This window comes from Oncorhynchus kisutch, linkage group LG17 (assembly GCF_002021735.2).
Source record: "Oncorhynchus kisutch isolate 150728-3 linkage group LG17, Okis_V2, whole genome shotgun sequence".
Taxonomy (NCBI): Eukaryota; Metazoa; Chordata; class Actinopteri; order Salmoniformes; family Salmonidae; genus Oncorhynchus; species Oncorhynchus kisutch.
The window spans coordinates 63,847,983-63,865,273 of record NC_034190.2 but is presented as its reverse complement, the minus strand read 5'-3'; the positions used below and the strand labels follow the sequence as shown (position 1 = coordinate 63,865,273).

The 17,291-nt window shown below is 43.8% G+C and overlaps 1 protein-coding gene across 2 annotated transcripts in view; it reads left to right on the top strand.

Annotated features, from left to right (window-relative positions):
* LOC109907019 (plexin-A1-like) overlaps nt 1–16,669 on the top strand; it is a 274,450-nt gene extending 257,781 nt beyond the window's left edge. For both annotated transcript variants that reach the window (XM_031794352.1, XM_031794351.1), the window contains exons 23-32: nt 1,011–1,077; nt 6,685–6,831; nt 7,053–7,212; nt 7,312–7,415; nt 7,550–7,646; nt 10,424–10,614; nt 11,480–11,649; nt 11,754–11,966; nt 12,278–12,428; nt 13,206–16,669. In XM_031794352.1, the coding sequence (XP_031650212.1) occupies nt 1,011–1,077; nt 6,685–6,831; nt 7,053–7,212; nt 7,312–7,415; nt 7,550–7,646; nt 10,424–10,614; nt 11,480–11,649; nt 11,754–11,966; nt 12,278–12,428; nt 13,206–13,301 (1,396 nt within the window). In that variant the 3' untranslated portion in view covers nt 13,302–16,669. The remainder of the gene's footprint in view (nt 1–1,010; nt 1,078–6,684; nt 6,832–7,052; nt 7,213–7,311; nt 7,416–7,549; nt 7,647–10,423; nt 10,615–11,479; nt 11,650–11,753; nt 11,967–12,277; nt 12,429–13,205) is intronic.
* The last annotated feature ends 622 nt before the right edge of the window (nt 16,670–17,291 follow it).

The following is a 17,291-nucleotide window of genomic DNA, read 5'->3' as shown; positions in this document are numbered from 1 at the left end:
TAAATAAAGGTGTTCTCAACTAGCCTACCTGGTTAAATAAAGGTGTTCTCAACTAGCCTACCTGGTTAAATAAAGGTGTTCTCAACTAGCCTACCTGGTTAAATAAAGGTGTTCTCAACTAGCCTACCTGGTTAAATAAAGGTGTTCTCAACTAGCCTACCTGGTTAAATAAAGGTGTTCTCAACTAGCCTACCTGGTTAAATAAAGGTGTTCTCAACTAGCCTACCTGGTGAAATAAAGGTGTTCTCAACTAGCCTACCTGGTTAAATAAAGGTGAAATAAAAATAAAATAAATGTAAAAAAGTCCCAGCTGTGATGCACCTGTACTGACCTCGCCTTCTGGATGGTAGCGGGGTGAACAGGCCGTGGCTCGGGTGGCTGAGGGCCTTGAGGGCCTTCTTGCCTTACTACTTTTATATACACAGTAATACATGTTGTTTTTCTGTGTTCTCTCAAATCATAGCCTAGATGGAGGACTTAAACCCAAGATGGCCAAATCAAAGGGTGTTTTGGAGAAGTTGTCTTCCTATCACCCGTCCTCCCTGTGCCCCCTTATAATTTAGATTAACTAGAGAATTAAGGAGAGAAAGTAGCTTTTCTAGCCGCTGTAGGGGGAGGAGAAAGGGGAAATGGAAGAGGAGCAAACTGTTTGCCCAGGTTTCCTCTTTGGATATTAGGAGAAATAAAGTCCACTAATTACAGTGGATTTTAATTGCTCCTCGTCTGGGGGACGTTTCAGGGGTCTTCATTCGTTTAGGCGACAGGTTTATGATTAATGAGAGAAGTTACCCAATTATGGTAATTGTCTGTTTTTAATGAAGATTGATTGTTTGCGTTGAGAATAAAGTATTTTTTTCTTCATGGAAGTATCACAGCTTGGCTTTTGTCAATTTTGCCTTAAACCAGATTTGTTCGTGGTTAGTTTTGAGGTAGAGCAGCAATTTCTTCCAGTTGATTATTTAATTATCATGCCTAATTTATTCTCCTCTTGTCTTCCATCTCAATGTTAGAACGGAATCTGTCGCTGAGAAGATGTTGACCAACTGGTTCACATTCCTCTTGTACAAGTTCCTAAAGGTAAGTCCACCATCAAACCAACAAAAATATATTCCCCATCTCCTGTTTATAATTGCTTTATGAGGATAGTAGTTAGTTAGCACACTATTAGCATTTCAGCAGTAAAGGCATCGGTGGGCACGGTCTGCTTAAGGCTCCAACGAGAGACATTCTTTTTATTTCATTATTTTGTTTAGTGTCATTATTTCTTTGACGGACACGTTCTAGCCTGCGGTCATTAGGCGCTGAGTGTGTGTGACGTTCGACTGGACCTTCTCTCTTCTCACTCTCCCTCGCTCCCTCTTGGAAGAGTGTACAATTACCCCCTAATGAAGCCGGGATGTGGAATTAAAGATAATTTCACAGACAAGCGTGCCATGGCGAGGGCTAGGGGATTGATGTATGCGTGTTCCCTCTCGTTAGCAGCTGTCTGGTTAATTAGCGCAGATGCTAACGAGACGTTAACAGCATATGGTGGCAGAGGGGAGAGAGGGAGAGTTGCGGTGCTGTGTAGAAGCCAGGAGAGGACACTGGAGGTGGAGACTTCGCTGGATTTGGATCCACCTCTATCCCACTTAGCAGTTAGCTAGGCCCTGTCTCCACCTTTCTCCCAACTAGCTTCAGTCTCCACCTCTCTCCCAACTAGCTTCAGTCTCCACCTCTCTCCCAACTAGCTTCAGTCTCCACCTCTCTCCCAACTAGCTTCAGTCTCCACCTCTCTCCCAACTAGCTTCAGTCTCCACCTCTCTCCCAACTAGCTTCAGTCTCCACCTCTCTCCCAACTAGCTTCAGTCTCCACCTCTCTCCCAACTAGCTTCAGTCTCCACCTCTCTCACACTCTGGGTGTTCCCTTAACTCACACATATGCATGTACATAATTATCACCTTCTGCATTAAAGACACTTTTTCATTACTGATAAATAGTGGAGAGAGGGTAAGAAGTTCTGAGTGTGTTTTAAAAGTGGGAGAGATAAATGCTATCCCTATCAAGCACTTAGAGCTATCTCTCCCTCTCTCGCTCTTGTGCTCTCTCTCTCTTTCTCATCCTCGACAATGGCACATGCATCTTTAACACGGTGAAGAGCTTCCTAAGCACTTTCTCTCAATCGTTAACCTCTTGTTAGTTTCAGCCTCAGCTGCCACCTGGCCGCCCTCTCTGTCACTCTGCTCTAAACTGATACTCGTTTTAAGAGGGAAACTTTTTCTTGAGCCTGAGATGGGGATAATGACACTATTGACTGGCAAGTGCACGTGATAGTGAAAATGCAGAAAATCTTTATATGAGACCGCCTAGCGCTCTGTCCCCTAGGCCAGTGAGAAGACACAGGAGCACAGCGTTGCCTCATTGCCAGCATATTTCCTGTGTTTGAGGGGTGCAAAATCCACTTGTGACGTATATCTCACTAGACTGCTTTAATTTTACTCTTGCGAGTCTTTTATACTCTTGCGAGTCTTTTATACTCTTGCGAGTCTTTTATACTCTTGCGAGTCTTTTATACTCTTGCCCGAGCCGGCTTTCCGTTACATGTATAATAACAATAAAGCTTAGTCAGGGATTTAACACACTTTCTCGACACTTGCATCACAAGAAAGAGAAGAAAGATAACTTTATTTTGATGTGTTCCACTTTTGTGAAATTGAAAAAAGTTATAATTTTATATGGTTGAAATGTTAATAAATTAGATGTGCTAAAATAAAAGCAAAATGAACACTTGGATTATAGTGATGTTATGTCTGATCTTACAAAAAACTGTAAAGTATGTTTAGATTAGATTAATTTAGAGCCAATCCGGGGGTATCCTGCTATTGACACACTTGTTGAATTATGCAAGAGTGTGTGACAAAAGTAATTGAGGCAGTCTAGACAGTACAGGTGAGTGATGATAGGGTAGACAGAGCAGGTGAGTGATGGTAGGGTAGACAGAGCAGGTGAGTGATGGTAGGGTAGATAGAGCAGGTGAGTGATGGTAGGGTAGACAGAGCAGGTGAGTGCTGGTAGGGTAGACAGAGCAGTTGAGTGCTGGTAGAGTAGACAGAGCAGGTGAGTGATGGTAGCGTAGACAGAGCAGGTGAGTGATGGTAGGGTAGACAGAGCAGGTGAGTGCTGGTAGGGTAGACAGAGCAGTTGAGTGCTGGTAGAGTAGACAGAGCAGGTGAGTGATGGTAGGGTAGACAGAGCAGGTGAGTGATGGTAGGGTAGACAGAGCAGGTGAGTGATGGTAGGGTAGACTGAGCAGGTGAGTGATAGTAGGGTAGACAGAGCGGGTGAGTGATGGTAGGTTAGACTGAGTGGGTGAGTGATGGTAGGGTAGACAGAGCAGTTGAGTGCTGGTAGGGTAGACAGAGCAGGTGAGTGACAGTAGGGTAGACAGAGCAGGTGAGTGATGGTAGGGTAGACAGAGAAGGTGAGTGATGGTAGGGTAGACAGAGCAGGTGAGTGATGGTAGGGTAGACAGAGCAGGTGAGTGATGGTAGGGTAGACAGAGAAGGTGAGTGATGGTAGGGTAGACAGAGAAGGTGAGTGATGGTAGGGTAGACAGAGCAGGTGTTTGGTTGTTGCAGCCTTGTTCCACCCCTTTATGTTAATGTCTTCCTATGTGAAAATACACCCCGTGTATTTATGTAAATGAGGCACATAAAGACAAAATATTTTTGATGTACCTGATACAATAAAACAATTTTTATATGTGACCGACCGCCCCGATTCGGTCTTATGTAGCAACATTTGAAATTGTGTTTTTTACATTGGATAAAAGTAGAGATTCAGAGCTAGAAAATGGTGTATCATACACTATAGTTGAGGAACAATGGGAAGGTAATTCTGCTTTTGTGATAACATGCGTCTTGGTGAGAGGTGTAGGAGTCAGGCGCAGGAGAGAGCAGGAATGTCTGAGAAGCGTGTTTAATAATATAGTCCAGCAATACAAAAACGGCACAGACCAAAACCCCAAAACTACGCTCTCGAATCATCAGAAACTCGTGCAAACGCACGGAGGGACAAACACAGTTCCAACACTTTACATACACGTGCGTAATAGCGAAAAAACAACAAACATCAAATACACTCGAGCGCAATGCACACAAATCTAATCCTGCACGAATTACGGCAGGTAACAGGTGCCCTATATACCAACAGAAATCAAAGCAATGAAAACCAGGTGTGAAAAGGAACACAGACAAAACAACCAGAAAAAGAAAAAGGGATCGGTAGCGGCTAGTAGACCAGCGACGCCGAGCGCCGAGAGCCGCCCGAACAGGGAGAGGAGTTACCTTCGGTAGAAGTCGTGACAGCTTTGAAAGTTGCTAAACTTGTAACCCCACTTTTGAGAAAATGGCCCTTCAGTGTTTTGGTACGTACACCCATCGTTCACACCCACTTAAGCCTTAGTCCCACCCATCTCTTTAAGAATTCACATATGAGGCCATGTGGTAAACACACGCTATAGTAAAACAAGTCTAAGTTTATTTGTCACATGCACAGGATACAGAAGGCATAAACGGTACAGTGATAGTACTTGCATAGTAGCAATATCAAACATAGAAAGTGTCCAGATAAAAATATTTTATAAATATTTTATCATTATTAGATGATGCTTACCCGACACACTTGTCTAAATTGATGGGTCATGTGAAGGAAATTATATAACCACCCCTCACCCACATCTAGCTAAGTGGATGGGTCATGTAATAATCTGGCTGAAATTGAGTCTTTTATTTAGACATGTAGGTAGCTAGCTAGCTAAACAATTAACCGGAATGATCCCAACTCATACTACCGCCAAAACAAACATTGTCATAGCTCTAGTATGAATCTGCAGGTAGCTAAAGCTAACAAACTAGGTTCAATGTTAGCTAGCTAACATTAGGCTATATCTAGCTACGCAAATGGATTTCTGATTCGATATTATATAATATTTCTACACAGATCACATGTAACGTTAGGTAAAGCTAAAGTTTTCTAGCTAACTAACAGTATGCTTTAACTTGCAATAAAAACTTTTGACATAATTTGACATTTATATCTGAAAATGTAGCTAGACTCTTACCTGTATACATGGATGAATGCTTCACGGCAGACTGGAACCATTTAAGTCCGTTTTGTTTGTAGCTACAGTACATCTTGTTTGGCCAGCTTTGTTTCAAGTCACTCCGGTTGACACTGACTGTGGCATGTGCAGAAAGTAGCCCATCACCTTTTCCAACTGATCTGTCGATAGCGCCTGCTAAATTCAGGGCATAAATGTTATTGAGAAAAGTAGCAAAACTTTTGTAGTTCTTGATGGCTAATGTTATATTGGTTCCCAAGTGGTGCAGCATCTCAGTGCTAGAGGTGTCACAACAGACACCCTGGTTCGAATCCAGGCTGTATCACAACTGGCCGTGATTGGGAGTCCCATAGGGCGGCGCAAAATTGGCCCAGTGTCGTCCGGGTTTGGCCAGTGTAGGCCGTCATTGTAAATAAGAATTTGTTCTTAACTGACTTGCCTAGTTAAATTAAGGTTTAAAAACAATACAAAAATAAATTTTTCAAAACGCACAGTAGAAAGGACTGTCAACACATGAACAGCTCATGTTAGCTCTACTCCAGCCACTTTAATAATGGGAATTGATGGGAAATGATGTAAATATATCACTAGCCACTTTAAACAATGCTACCTTATATAATGTTACTTACCCTACATTATTCATCTCATATGCATACGTAGATACTGTACTCTATATCATCGACTGCATCCTTATGTAATACATGTATCACTAGCCACTTTAACTATGCCACTTGGTTTACATACTCATCTCATATGTATATACTGTACTCGATATCACCTACTGTATCTTGCCTATGCTGCTCTGTACCATCACTCATTCATATATCCTTATGTACATATTCTTTATCCCCTTACACTGTGTATTTTTTGGAATTGTTAGTTAGATTACTTGTTCGTTATTACTGCATTGTCGGAACTAGAAGCACAAGCATTTCGCTACACTCGCATTAACATCTGCTAACCATGTGTATGTGACAAATAAAATTTGATTTGATTTGTTATAGACAGAAGCATGCTACATGGCAGACCAATCCAAACTCATCGCACGGAATGTCCTGCCCATTCATTATCTCAGCCAATCATGGCTAACGGGAAGGTTCCTGTCTTTTTTCGTAGCTAAACCAAACTAGACTCGTAATTTAACAATTTTATTCGTATTTATTGATGGAATACAAGTTTGTTATTAAGGCATGTGAAAAAAAAGCATTTTGTTCTAAAATAAATGTTTATGTTCAAATGCCACTCCTGTGAAGTAGTGACATGCCACAACCGCCTAGTTTCCTGAAATGAGTCACATTTATGAGTGCATTCTAAGAAATGAATGGAGACATTTTACAATAAATGTAATACCTGAATTCCCATCCAAATTCCTGAACTCCATTCATTATTTGTCCGTGCCAGTAAAATGTTTTATGTGCTATAATTCAGTCGATATTAATATCTCATTTTCCATCTGTTGCATTTATTATAATTGTTTTTGAAACCTTTTAACAATTTAGATGTCCATTGCTATATGCATACCTGTTAAGATATAGATACAGCCCTTGCCTGTCACTGATGACCTGTGTCCATGTGTCTCTAGGAGTGTGCGGGCGAACCTCTGTTCATGCTGTACTGTGCCATGAAGCAGCAGATGGAGAAGGGGCCTATAGACTCCATCACAGGAGAGGCACGCTACTCCCTCAGTGAAGACAAGCTCATCAGACAGCAGATTGACTACAAGACCCTGGTTAGTACGGTCAAATAGAAATATTTTACAGGGCGATAATGATATTTGATCAAATATATGATTTAGCTTTGAGAAGGCATTAAGGGCGATAGGATTTTGCATTACCTCAGTGACCTTAATTAGTGCTTGCTGCTTGAATATGCGACTCAAATTCCTGCAAATGCCAACTAAGTAAGCCGACGTGAGCTGGACCTAATTTCTGCCCCTCCCTCCCCTGTCAGACACTTCACTGTGTGAACCCGGAGAACGAGAACGCCCCCGAGGTGACGGTGAAGGGGCTGAACTGTGACACCATCACCCAGGTGAAGGAGAAGCTGCTGGATGCAGTGTACAAGGGCAGCCCCTACTCCCAGAGACCCAAGGCTGGGGACATGGACCTGGGTAAGAACACCAGGAGGAGATTGTGTTTACAGTGTGTGTTTACAGTGTGTGTGCGTTGGCGTGCGATCTATTCTCATCCTCCTATCCTCCTCACCACAGAGTGGCGTCAGGGCAGGATGGCCAGAATCATCCTTCAGGATGAGGATGTCACAACAAAGATCGACAATGACTGGAAACACCTCAACACACTGGCCCACTATCAGGTGAGAGGAGGGAGAGGTGGTGGGTGGGCTGGGGTGTACTGCCTCGGCGGTTTTATCTATGCAAACAGACAGTGGATGGAGTGATTGGCACGACAGCATTTATAAGACAAACCATTGTTTTTCATTCCTTGTAGGTGACAGACGGCTCAGTGATCGCTCTGGTGCCAAAGCAGAACTCAGCCTACAACATATCCAACTCCTCTACCTTCACCAAGTCTCTCAGCAGATATGGTGAGTCATTCCTTCATATTTCTTTTTCTCTTAATTTCTCTCTCAATCTCTGCCTTTCTTTGCTCTCTTGGATTTTTCTCAGCCTCTCTGAACTGAGATAACCATAAATCCACCAATAGGCATTTTCACCATCTCGGAAATGACAGGCATTACATCAGACAGCTCATTCCTCCTTCCAAAGACTGAAGACCAATAGCTAACAACTTTAAACACAGCCTCAGCTCCACACCGCATCAGTATAACCAGCTCCCTGGCAAAAACCTTTTTCCGAAGCTTTCACCTTTGTTGTTGTTTCCCCTCCCTCTCCTTATTTTTGTCGTTGTGTTGATAAGGGGTAGTAGCAACAATAGCAACGCTGACAGGCCAGTGAAAGCCGGGCTGGTTTATTCGTCCACAGAGAGGATCGCCCAGCCCTGGCTGTTGTAAGAGCGGAAGTAAACGTGCACCACTCTCCCCCAGAAGCCAATGGACATGATTGCCATAGAATTACAGGCACTCAATCAGCAGTAGCAACAGCCACAGTAGTAGTAGTAGGAACCTCATGATGAATGTACAATAGATGTAGGAATACAGGAGACCAATTGGCTGCTAGGAGAGTGACTACAGAATGTTCCGGTGTGAACAAGCTGATATAATGGGGTCTCAAACAAGGTCTTTGGCATAGAGATCAATCTTAGTCACACTGGTTTTGTTTTCCTCTTTGGTCATCACTGGTTTTAACTCCCACCCATGACATACGTATGGCAGGAGTTAGTCTCTGGCGCGCTGTTTAAATACTACAGGGCTCATATTCACAAAGTGTCTAAAGAGTGCTGATCTAGGATCAGGTCCCGCTATTAGTTATTATGATTGAAAAGGCTAAACTGACCCTAGACCAGCACTCTTACTCTGAGATGCTTTGTGAGTACAGGCCCAGATCTCAGTAAAGTTCATTGGGAACATTCAGGGCAGTTGTCTTGCTCTGATGCCCCACTGTTCTTTTGATTTGGTCGAGTGGAAAGCATCAACAAGCCCAGAACCACTGACACACATTAGTCTCTATGTGTCAGTGAGTTTCTGAGATGTAATTCTCTCATCCTCTCGCCCTGAAAACCAGGGGGCCCTCCCTGTCATCTGAAACTCAGAAGCCCCGATTCAGACGGTGTGTGAGAGATAGACAGAGATTGAAGTTGTTTTTCTCTCACTCTCCCTCCCTCCTCTCATCCCTCCCTCCATACATTAGAGAGGGACTGACGCCCCTGCATTCTGGCTACCCTGCCAGCCTCTTCACCAGGCAGCCTCTCTCCTCTCATCCCTCCCTCCATACATTAGAGAGGGACTGACGCCCCTGCATTCTGGCTACCCTGCCAGCCTCTTCACCAGGCAGCCTCCCTCCTCTCATCCCTCCCTCCATACATTAGCAAGGGACTGACGCCCCTGCATTCTGGCTACCCTGCCAGCCTCTTCACCAGGCAGCCTCCCTCCTCTCATCCCTCCCTCCATACATTAGAGAGGGACTGACGCCCCTGCATTCTGGCTACCCTGCCAGCCTCTTCACCAGGCAGCCTCCCTCCTCTCATCCCTCCCTCCATACATTAGCGAGGGACTGACGCCCCTGCATTCTGGCTACCCTGCCAGCCTCTTCACCAGGCAGCCTCCCTCCTCTCATCCCTCCCTCCATACATTAGAGAGGGACTGACGCCCCTGCATTCTGGCTACCCTGCCAGCCTCTTCACCAGGCAGCCTCCCTCCCATGCCGGCTGCAACTACAGCAGGCTGGCTGATAAAAGGAACGCAGTAGATAGGCATCCTTTGGTTTACCGTAACGAAGTTTGACACTCGCATCTTTATTAATGAAGAAATGCATGGAGGCAGTCTGCCCCGGGGAGGAGAGGAGACTCACACAATGGAGCCTGTACAGCCTGACTCATCCACTACCACACGCAGGAAGGATATTGGTGTAATGTGTATGGGGTTCTATTATATCCAGCACTATAACATTATGGGTCATTTGGGATGGGGAGAGGGCATGGGGACAAGCGAGGGAGATAAAGATGGAAGGGCTGATGTAAAATGTGTGCTAATGATAAGACAGAAAGCAGATTCTCTTTCCTATCTCCTCTCTTGGCCCTGCCTCAATGAAATTAGGCACACTGTTTTCGTTCTCCCACTTTGCCAATTAGTTAGAGTCTGCCAATTGAGAGTAATGAGTCGGCTAACTCTCCTCGCTCCTTAGTTGAGGCCTAATCACTCCATCCATCCACCTCTCTGACGGACAATAAGAGAGGCTACAGGGATCTGTTGTCTTGCTCGTTAATGTTCTCTCCATCTCAAGGGTCAGGTCCCAGTGCATCATGGGCTGTGACCTTGTGACAGACAGATTGACACTGCTCCTCACGCTGGCATGGTCTTTGTTCTGGCTGGATGACGGACAGATAGACAGCCCAAAGAGCCCTTTCTTCACTAGACTAAATGGGACTGTTATTTAGTCAGTCACCAGACTAAATATGTTTGTCTTCTAATTTATGTTTGTCCACTATGTGCAGAGCTTGGCAAGGGTCATATACATTTTTGAAGGCATAATTGTGACCTGAAATATGTGATTTATATGAGTGCGTATCACTGTTTGAACTCAAGTTGAAGCTCTCACAACACAATAGGGCATTGAACCAGGGAGTCAGACTGGTGTTCTGTTCTGGTCATCTTGTTCCATTGACCTCTAAAGACCTCTGCATTGTGTGTTCCTGATTAATCTGTCTTTGTCCTGATGTTCCTGTGTCTCTCTTGCCTCCGTTCAGAGAGCATGTTGCGGACAGCCAGCAGTCCAGACAGTCTGCGCTCCCGCACCCCCATGATCACCCCTGACCTGGAGAGTGGCACCAAGCTGTGGCACCTGGTCAAGAACCACGACCACTCTGACCAGCGCGAGGGAGACCGGGGCAGCAAGATGGTCTCTGAGATCTATCTGACCCGTCTGCTCGCCACTAAGGTAAGATTACATAGACACCAGGCCAGCCTGCTGTATATCACACCTTCGTAAAAGACATGTACAGTACTGTTGATGTAAGTCAACTCATCTGAATGTTGAGTAAGTCACTGAATTGCCCTCCATATCGTCGCTGTCAGATGAAAATCTTGAACTCCAATTTTGCCAATTATCATTTTTAACATGTATTGAGAGCAGTAACTCCACTCAATGTGTTCCATTTCCTGACTCTAGGACCACGAAAATGTAAACAGTATTTCCTGTGTGAAGAGGACCTCCCTTTTTTGTTTTCGATAGTCCCTTGATATGCCTGTCTCTTTAACAGCTCAGCCTCCGTTGTTGTGTTGTATTCTTCTGGCGTTCCTCATATCAGCCAAGTCTCTGTTAACTGGCCAAACAGGGCCGGCCTGCCTGCCTGCCACTCTCCTCTCGCCTAACTGCCTCTGAGCTGATTGTTTCCATCCTAATTGTAGGGGAAGAAAACCATGGAAATTAGACGCTGTTTACAAGCCTCTTGGGTGGTCAATTTCGATTCATAATAAAAACAAGATAGATAAATATAAAGGGGGTAGAGAAGAGAAAATAGCAGGAGACAGGTCATTTGTTGTGTGATTGAATGTTTCGTGGTGCGTGATGCAGAGAAGTGAAAGGAATTCCGATAGCTCACATAGGTCTGTCTGTCTGCTAAACTAGCACATCTCAGTACTTTGATGTTGGAGCAGGAAAATGTGGCGTCCTCTCCACAGCCACTCCCCCTTAAAGATGCTGGTCGCTGTGGGGAGAAATGTATCTCTGTTGGTTGATTTGAAATCTGTAGGTGTGTAATTGGAGAATAACCCGGACAACTAAACCTCTGTCCTCTCCTCAGGGTACCTTACAGAAGTTTGTGGACGACCTGTTTGAGACCATCTTCAGCACGGCCCACCGCGGCAGCGCCCTGCCTCTCGCCATCAAGTACATGTTTGACTTCCTGGACGAGCAGGCCGACAAACACTCCATATCAGACTCAGACGTACGGCACACGTGGAAGAGCAACTGGTGAGACACATTACCAACATTGAGTACCTGTATGTTTTGGTTGTATAATGTGAATGGTTGTTGACACATCTCCTCATGATGAAACATCTCCTCTCCCATCCCAGTCTGCCTCTGCGGTTCTGGGTGAACGTGATCAAGAACCCCCAGTTTGTGTTTGACATCCATAAGAACAGCATCACAGATGCTTGTCTGTCTGTGGTGGCCCAGACCTTCATGGACTCTTGCTCCACATCAGAACACAAGCTGGGCAAAGATTCGCCCTCCAACAAGCTGCTCTACGCCAAGGATATCCCCAACTACAAGAACTGGGTGGAGAGGTATTTATGACACAGATCTCAACTCCACAGAATGTAAGATTGTCCATCTCATGGTTTATGTCAAGCAGATGTACAGTAGTATTTACATAGCATGTAAACAGTTGATCAAATTATATCAGAGATGTTCATGGTGATGGAGAGTTGACCAGATGGTTGTTGACAACTACTTCTCCTTGTAATCCAGACCTTCACATACCTAACTAAAGAGGTGTCCTAACCAGTCCAGGATGTCCTCTCCAGGTGTCCTCTCTCTCCAGGTGTCCTCTCCAGTCCTAACCCCTCTTCTCTCCTGCTTCCCTCCTGTCCTGCAGGTACTACTCCGACATCTCCCGTATGCCGGCCATCAGTGACCAGGACATGAGTGCCTACCTGGCTGAACAGTCCCGGCTGCACCTCAGCCAGTTCAACAGCATGAGTGCCCTGCATGAGATCTACTCCTATATCATCAAGTACAAAGATGAGGTACTAGTATATTATGAAGATATTAAGCATAGACATCATAATGATATAGATATATTATTAAAATGAGTTAGATTTGTCAGTCACAATATGAAGAGATCAGAATAGAATCGCTATTGTTTCTGTATGTTGAAGGGGTGATGCAGAAGTCCCAGCTATCAGCCCTCTTGTGTTCCTGATGAATGGAATGTGGGCGTTCTAATTCAATTAATAGATTACTGAGTAGATGTTCATAATTGCATGCAGCTATTTCACCATTAAGGTACATATTATGAAGCTAATTGACAACAGCACTAACACAAGGCGCATTAGCAGTCCATAATGCAGCCTGCTGCATGACACCCTAACAGCTAGTACACAGCTCTCTGATGGACCCACCGGTACCTCCTCTTCCAGTTCCCACAATACCATAGTAAATACAGCACCTCTGCTGTGCTTTCTATGTATATCCACCTCTTGCAGCTTCTACAGTCATCCGCCTGTTTGATCAAATTTGTCATCTATGCAATGTCGTATAGTAGAAATTCAGCGTTCCATGTTCACACCTATCTATGACTAAACAAGTGTATTGTGTTTGTCGGGGAAGAGATCAACTGCCTTTGGTATTGTAAATACCAATAAATTGCCTGCTCATGCCACCACGACAGCATGTTTGATTCAACAGCTGTTTACACAGAATGACAGATGTTCTGATAGACTTTCTCTGCTGGTGGTCGACCCTGATGATGTCTTCCTCTCTCTCATCGCTCTCTTCTCCATCCCTCTCTCCTCCCTCCCCAGATCCTGTCTTCGCTGCAGAAGGATGAGCAGTCTCGCAGGCAGAGACTGCGCAGTAAGCTGGAGCAGGTCATCGACACCATGGCCCTGGCCAGCTGAGGAACGGCCCGCCACTGAGGGGCGGAGAGGGTAGCAGCCAGGCCTTCTCTCACTGACGCCAGCCCCTGACCCCCAACACAGCGCATTAGGACTGCAAGGACACAAGCAGTACACTGGAGACACACCAGAGTTAGGCCTGGGCTCCGGCCCATCCAAACAACCCTTCATTTATAAACACGTAACGTCTGTCGCCCCGAGAAAGTGTCTTATCATAACGGTCTTCATCACTGGTTTCAGTTTTTCTTCCGTGTTGATCCATCTACCCACAGCCTAGACTGTGAAGCAGCTGGCTAAAGAGGGGGGGGGGCTATGGAGAAAGGACAATGGAAGCTTCTGACGTGTCAGCGACTTCATCAACTTTCATGGACGTCATTTTGATTTTCAGATCCTTTTTTGTTGTTGTTGTGTGATTTAGCTTTAGATTTTGTGTTTTTATCAACTACCTACTCTCTCCAGTGGTGTGTTTTTATCAACTACCTACTCTCTCCAGTGGTGTGTTTTTATCAACTACCTACTCTCTCCAGTGGTGTGTTTTTATCAACTACCTACTCTCTCCAGTGGTGTGTTTTTATCAACTACCTACTCTCTCCAGTGGTGTGTTTTTATCAACTACCTACTCTCTCCAGTGGTGTGTTTTTATCAACTACCTACTCTCTCCAGTGGTGTGTTTTTATCAACTACCTACTCTCTCCAGTGGTGTGTTTTTATCAACTACCTACTCTCTCCAGTGGTGTGTTTTTATCAACTACCTACTCTCTCCAGTGGTGTGTTTTTATCAACTACCTACTCTCTCCAGTGGTGTGTTTTTATCAACTACCTACTCTCTCCAGTGGTGTGTTTTTATCAACTACCTACTCTCTCCAGTGGTGTGTTTTTATCAACTACCTACTCTCTCCAGTGGTGTGTTTTTATCAACTACCTACTCTCTCCAGTGGTGTGCCACTTGTGTTACTGCTGAATTTGCACAATTTACAAAAAAGCTAAATCAAAAGAAGAGGATATATAAATATATATAGATATATAAATACAACTTCATTTTTAAAGAAACAAATGAAAATAGTCAAAGTTTTCCATTTTAATGTACAGAATACTTTGAAAGAAAAGGATTTGATATTTCAAAGACTGAACTATGAAAACAAGAGGAAACCTTGTCCTGTGCCATGTTTTATTTGAATGTTGTTTAGTGCAAAGACGTTTTCTTTAGATCAAATGTGCTATGATTAAAATGTTGTCATGCCTCGTGACTGAACAGTAAAAAAAAGAAAAAAAGTTTAATGACAAAAAAAATAGAAGAAAATCAACAAATCGTAAAGTTTTGGGGCCTTTCCTGTCTTGGGAGAACATATGTTTTAATAGTCCTGGAAATACCGTAGCTGTTTGGTGTTCCGGTATTTAACACAACCACAGTGCTATTGTGGCTTTTAGAAAAACCAAAGGCTCGGTTTTGTATACCACTCTGGTGAAAGAAAACAGCCTTCTGTGTTAGCCACCTGGATGAGCAGCCATCTTGGTTGCTCCCATGACCATGCACGCCTCTGTGGCTCACAGGCTCCAGACCACAGTGAAGTAGATCGCTTTAGTTCTGGGACCTCAATGTTTTTTGGAAGGCAAATATCATGGCTTACAGTACAGTGATGTTGTGGGCTTTGCTGTACAACAGAAGTCAGACACCACAGAAGGATTCATTGGACTTTAGCACCGCGCTAAATGTAGCAAAGGTTTAATTCACCCACTACCCTTTTAAAGGCTTCATGAAGTTCCACCTGCTGTCTCTCCTCAGGTTCCTCAGATACTGTAGATCACTGTGTTAGAGTTACAGTCTTACAGACTGTCATTGTGGACACTGAGGAAGAGGTTTGCAGACAAAGATGAGAGAAGTTCATAGGTAAAGCTTTGAGCGAAGGGTAATCCCTCATGATTTGAACCCCACATGAGAGCAAGTACTGTCACTCTAGTGACTTCAACATTCAACAGTTCTATTTTAGTGTAATTAAATAGATGGTTTCTTTTTTATTGTTGATCTGTTGAAGTGGTGAAAGTTGTATGAGTTTGTGTGTTTGTACTCTGCAGCAACCAAACAATGGTTAGTGCTAGCAGAGTAGATCTCCCAGGGTTTCCCTTATGTTCCGTAACAGCATCTGTGACGAGCGTCATCCTACCGGAAAAGAGGAAGGTGCACATTCAGTGTTGTCTTTTCTTTGTTTTTCAGTCTGCTGTGAAGATGAAAAAAACAGTGAAAAATATGTTGAAATGCAAACACCCGTGATGTGTGACAAGATGATGAGATGTAGCTCAGTCTTTGTGAGTGTTTTTAACTGGGCGAAGGTTTTTGTTTCCTCAGAAATCTGATACTTTTGTGAAATGCATTGTCTCCCTTTAACATGTTACAGCGATTCCCTTTCGGTCATGTACAAAAACAAGAAGCTTCATTCCTTTCCCTTGTCCTCTGAGATGAGAGATACAGTATCGCTGGCTAGAAGAAAGACACAGATACATTTCTGAGAAACTTCTGAAATATTTAGGTCAGTTCTCCAGTGAGAGCCGTGTGGATCACACAGACTACAGATGTGATATGTAACCTTCCATCCCATCCATCTATCCGAGATCAGGATTCAACAAATGTGGTGTGATTTAATGAAAATGAAAAGTCTCTCCTAAATGTATTTACTTCAAATGTTTTGTTTAATGTGATATTCAAATTCCTCTTAATCAGTTGGGAGTAGGACTTCATAACACATCCTTTATTTTTTTAGACATTTACATTTTCTGAAAATATATGGATATTTAGTATTCATGTTTCACCTCAGTGTCCTGCAAGGCTGTTACTCTCATCTTCCTCCTCTCTTGGTCATCCTCCAATACGGACAACCTCTCCTTTCCTTTCCAGCTCAGACCAGCTCAGGCCTGTCCTAGTGTTGGCAACTCAATGAAGTTCAATACCGCACCCTACAGCCAATCCCTCCCTCCCCACCCGATCAAACACATAGGGCTGGAATCGCTGTAAGTACTGTACTTGATATCGGAGAGCAGGGCATACAGACTAGTTTATGAAATTCTTAACTTAAACAGAGTTATATGCTGGTTACTGTCTTTTTCCAAACCAGAGAAGGTAGTGGAGGATCGGCATTGACTTGACCACTTTTCTGTTCATTCACCCTATTTGGGATGGTTTGAGATATTTTTAAACTGCTACTATGTTCTTCTGTTAAGCATCTTTTATTCCCTGATTGAGCACATTTGTTTAGTGGATGGAAAATGTTGCTGTGTGCTGCCTCCCTCCCGCCAAACACACTAAGCTTTGATGACTGTGATTGTAAAACAGCTGGTTGCATTTTAAAGTCTCAGGATGGTTCTCCTGCTTTGATGTCGTTTGGCTCTTCTGTTATTTAAGTGAGAGGTTTCTGATGATGATGATGATTAGGATCTTGGGGGCGATTATGGATACGTGTATATAAAAAGTTATATTGTATGTACTGGGGCAGTTGGTCTCATGTTTTATTTTTATGTTATTTTACTATGCTACTTGTTGTGTGAAGATGACAAGAAAGAGGCTTCGCTACAGAACTCCTTTGAAGAAAACGGTACTTATTTTGTCTCGTCTCCCTGCCGTAGTGAGTTGGGTGGAAGATGGAGAGGAAAGCCAGAGGGAGAGATCCAGATGCTGTTTGATGAACACAGAGCTTTCACTTTGCACATAGTGCCTTGTCAGCTCCCCCTCCCCTTCCCACAACCCTCTACGACCCCACCATTACCCACAATCCACCACCTTACCATGTCCACTCAAAACACTGTCACAGGTTCCCCACTCTGCCGCCACACCAGTGAACAACTTCTATCCTTGTCCTCCTGATTCCCTCTTTTGGTTTGTTTTAATTATGGCATATTGGAAAGCAGTTCCTTTTTTCAAAGTACATTTCAAAAGGCTTAGGAGCATACATTAAAATATGTAGACACAAATTTAAGAAAAAAAATAGAAACTAAAGAGTTTTA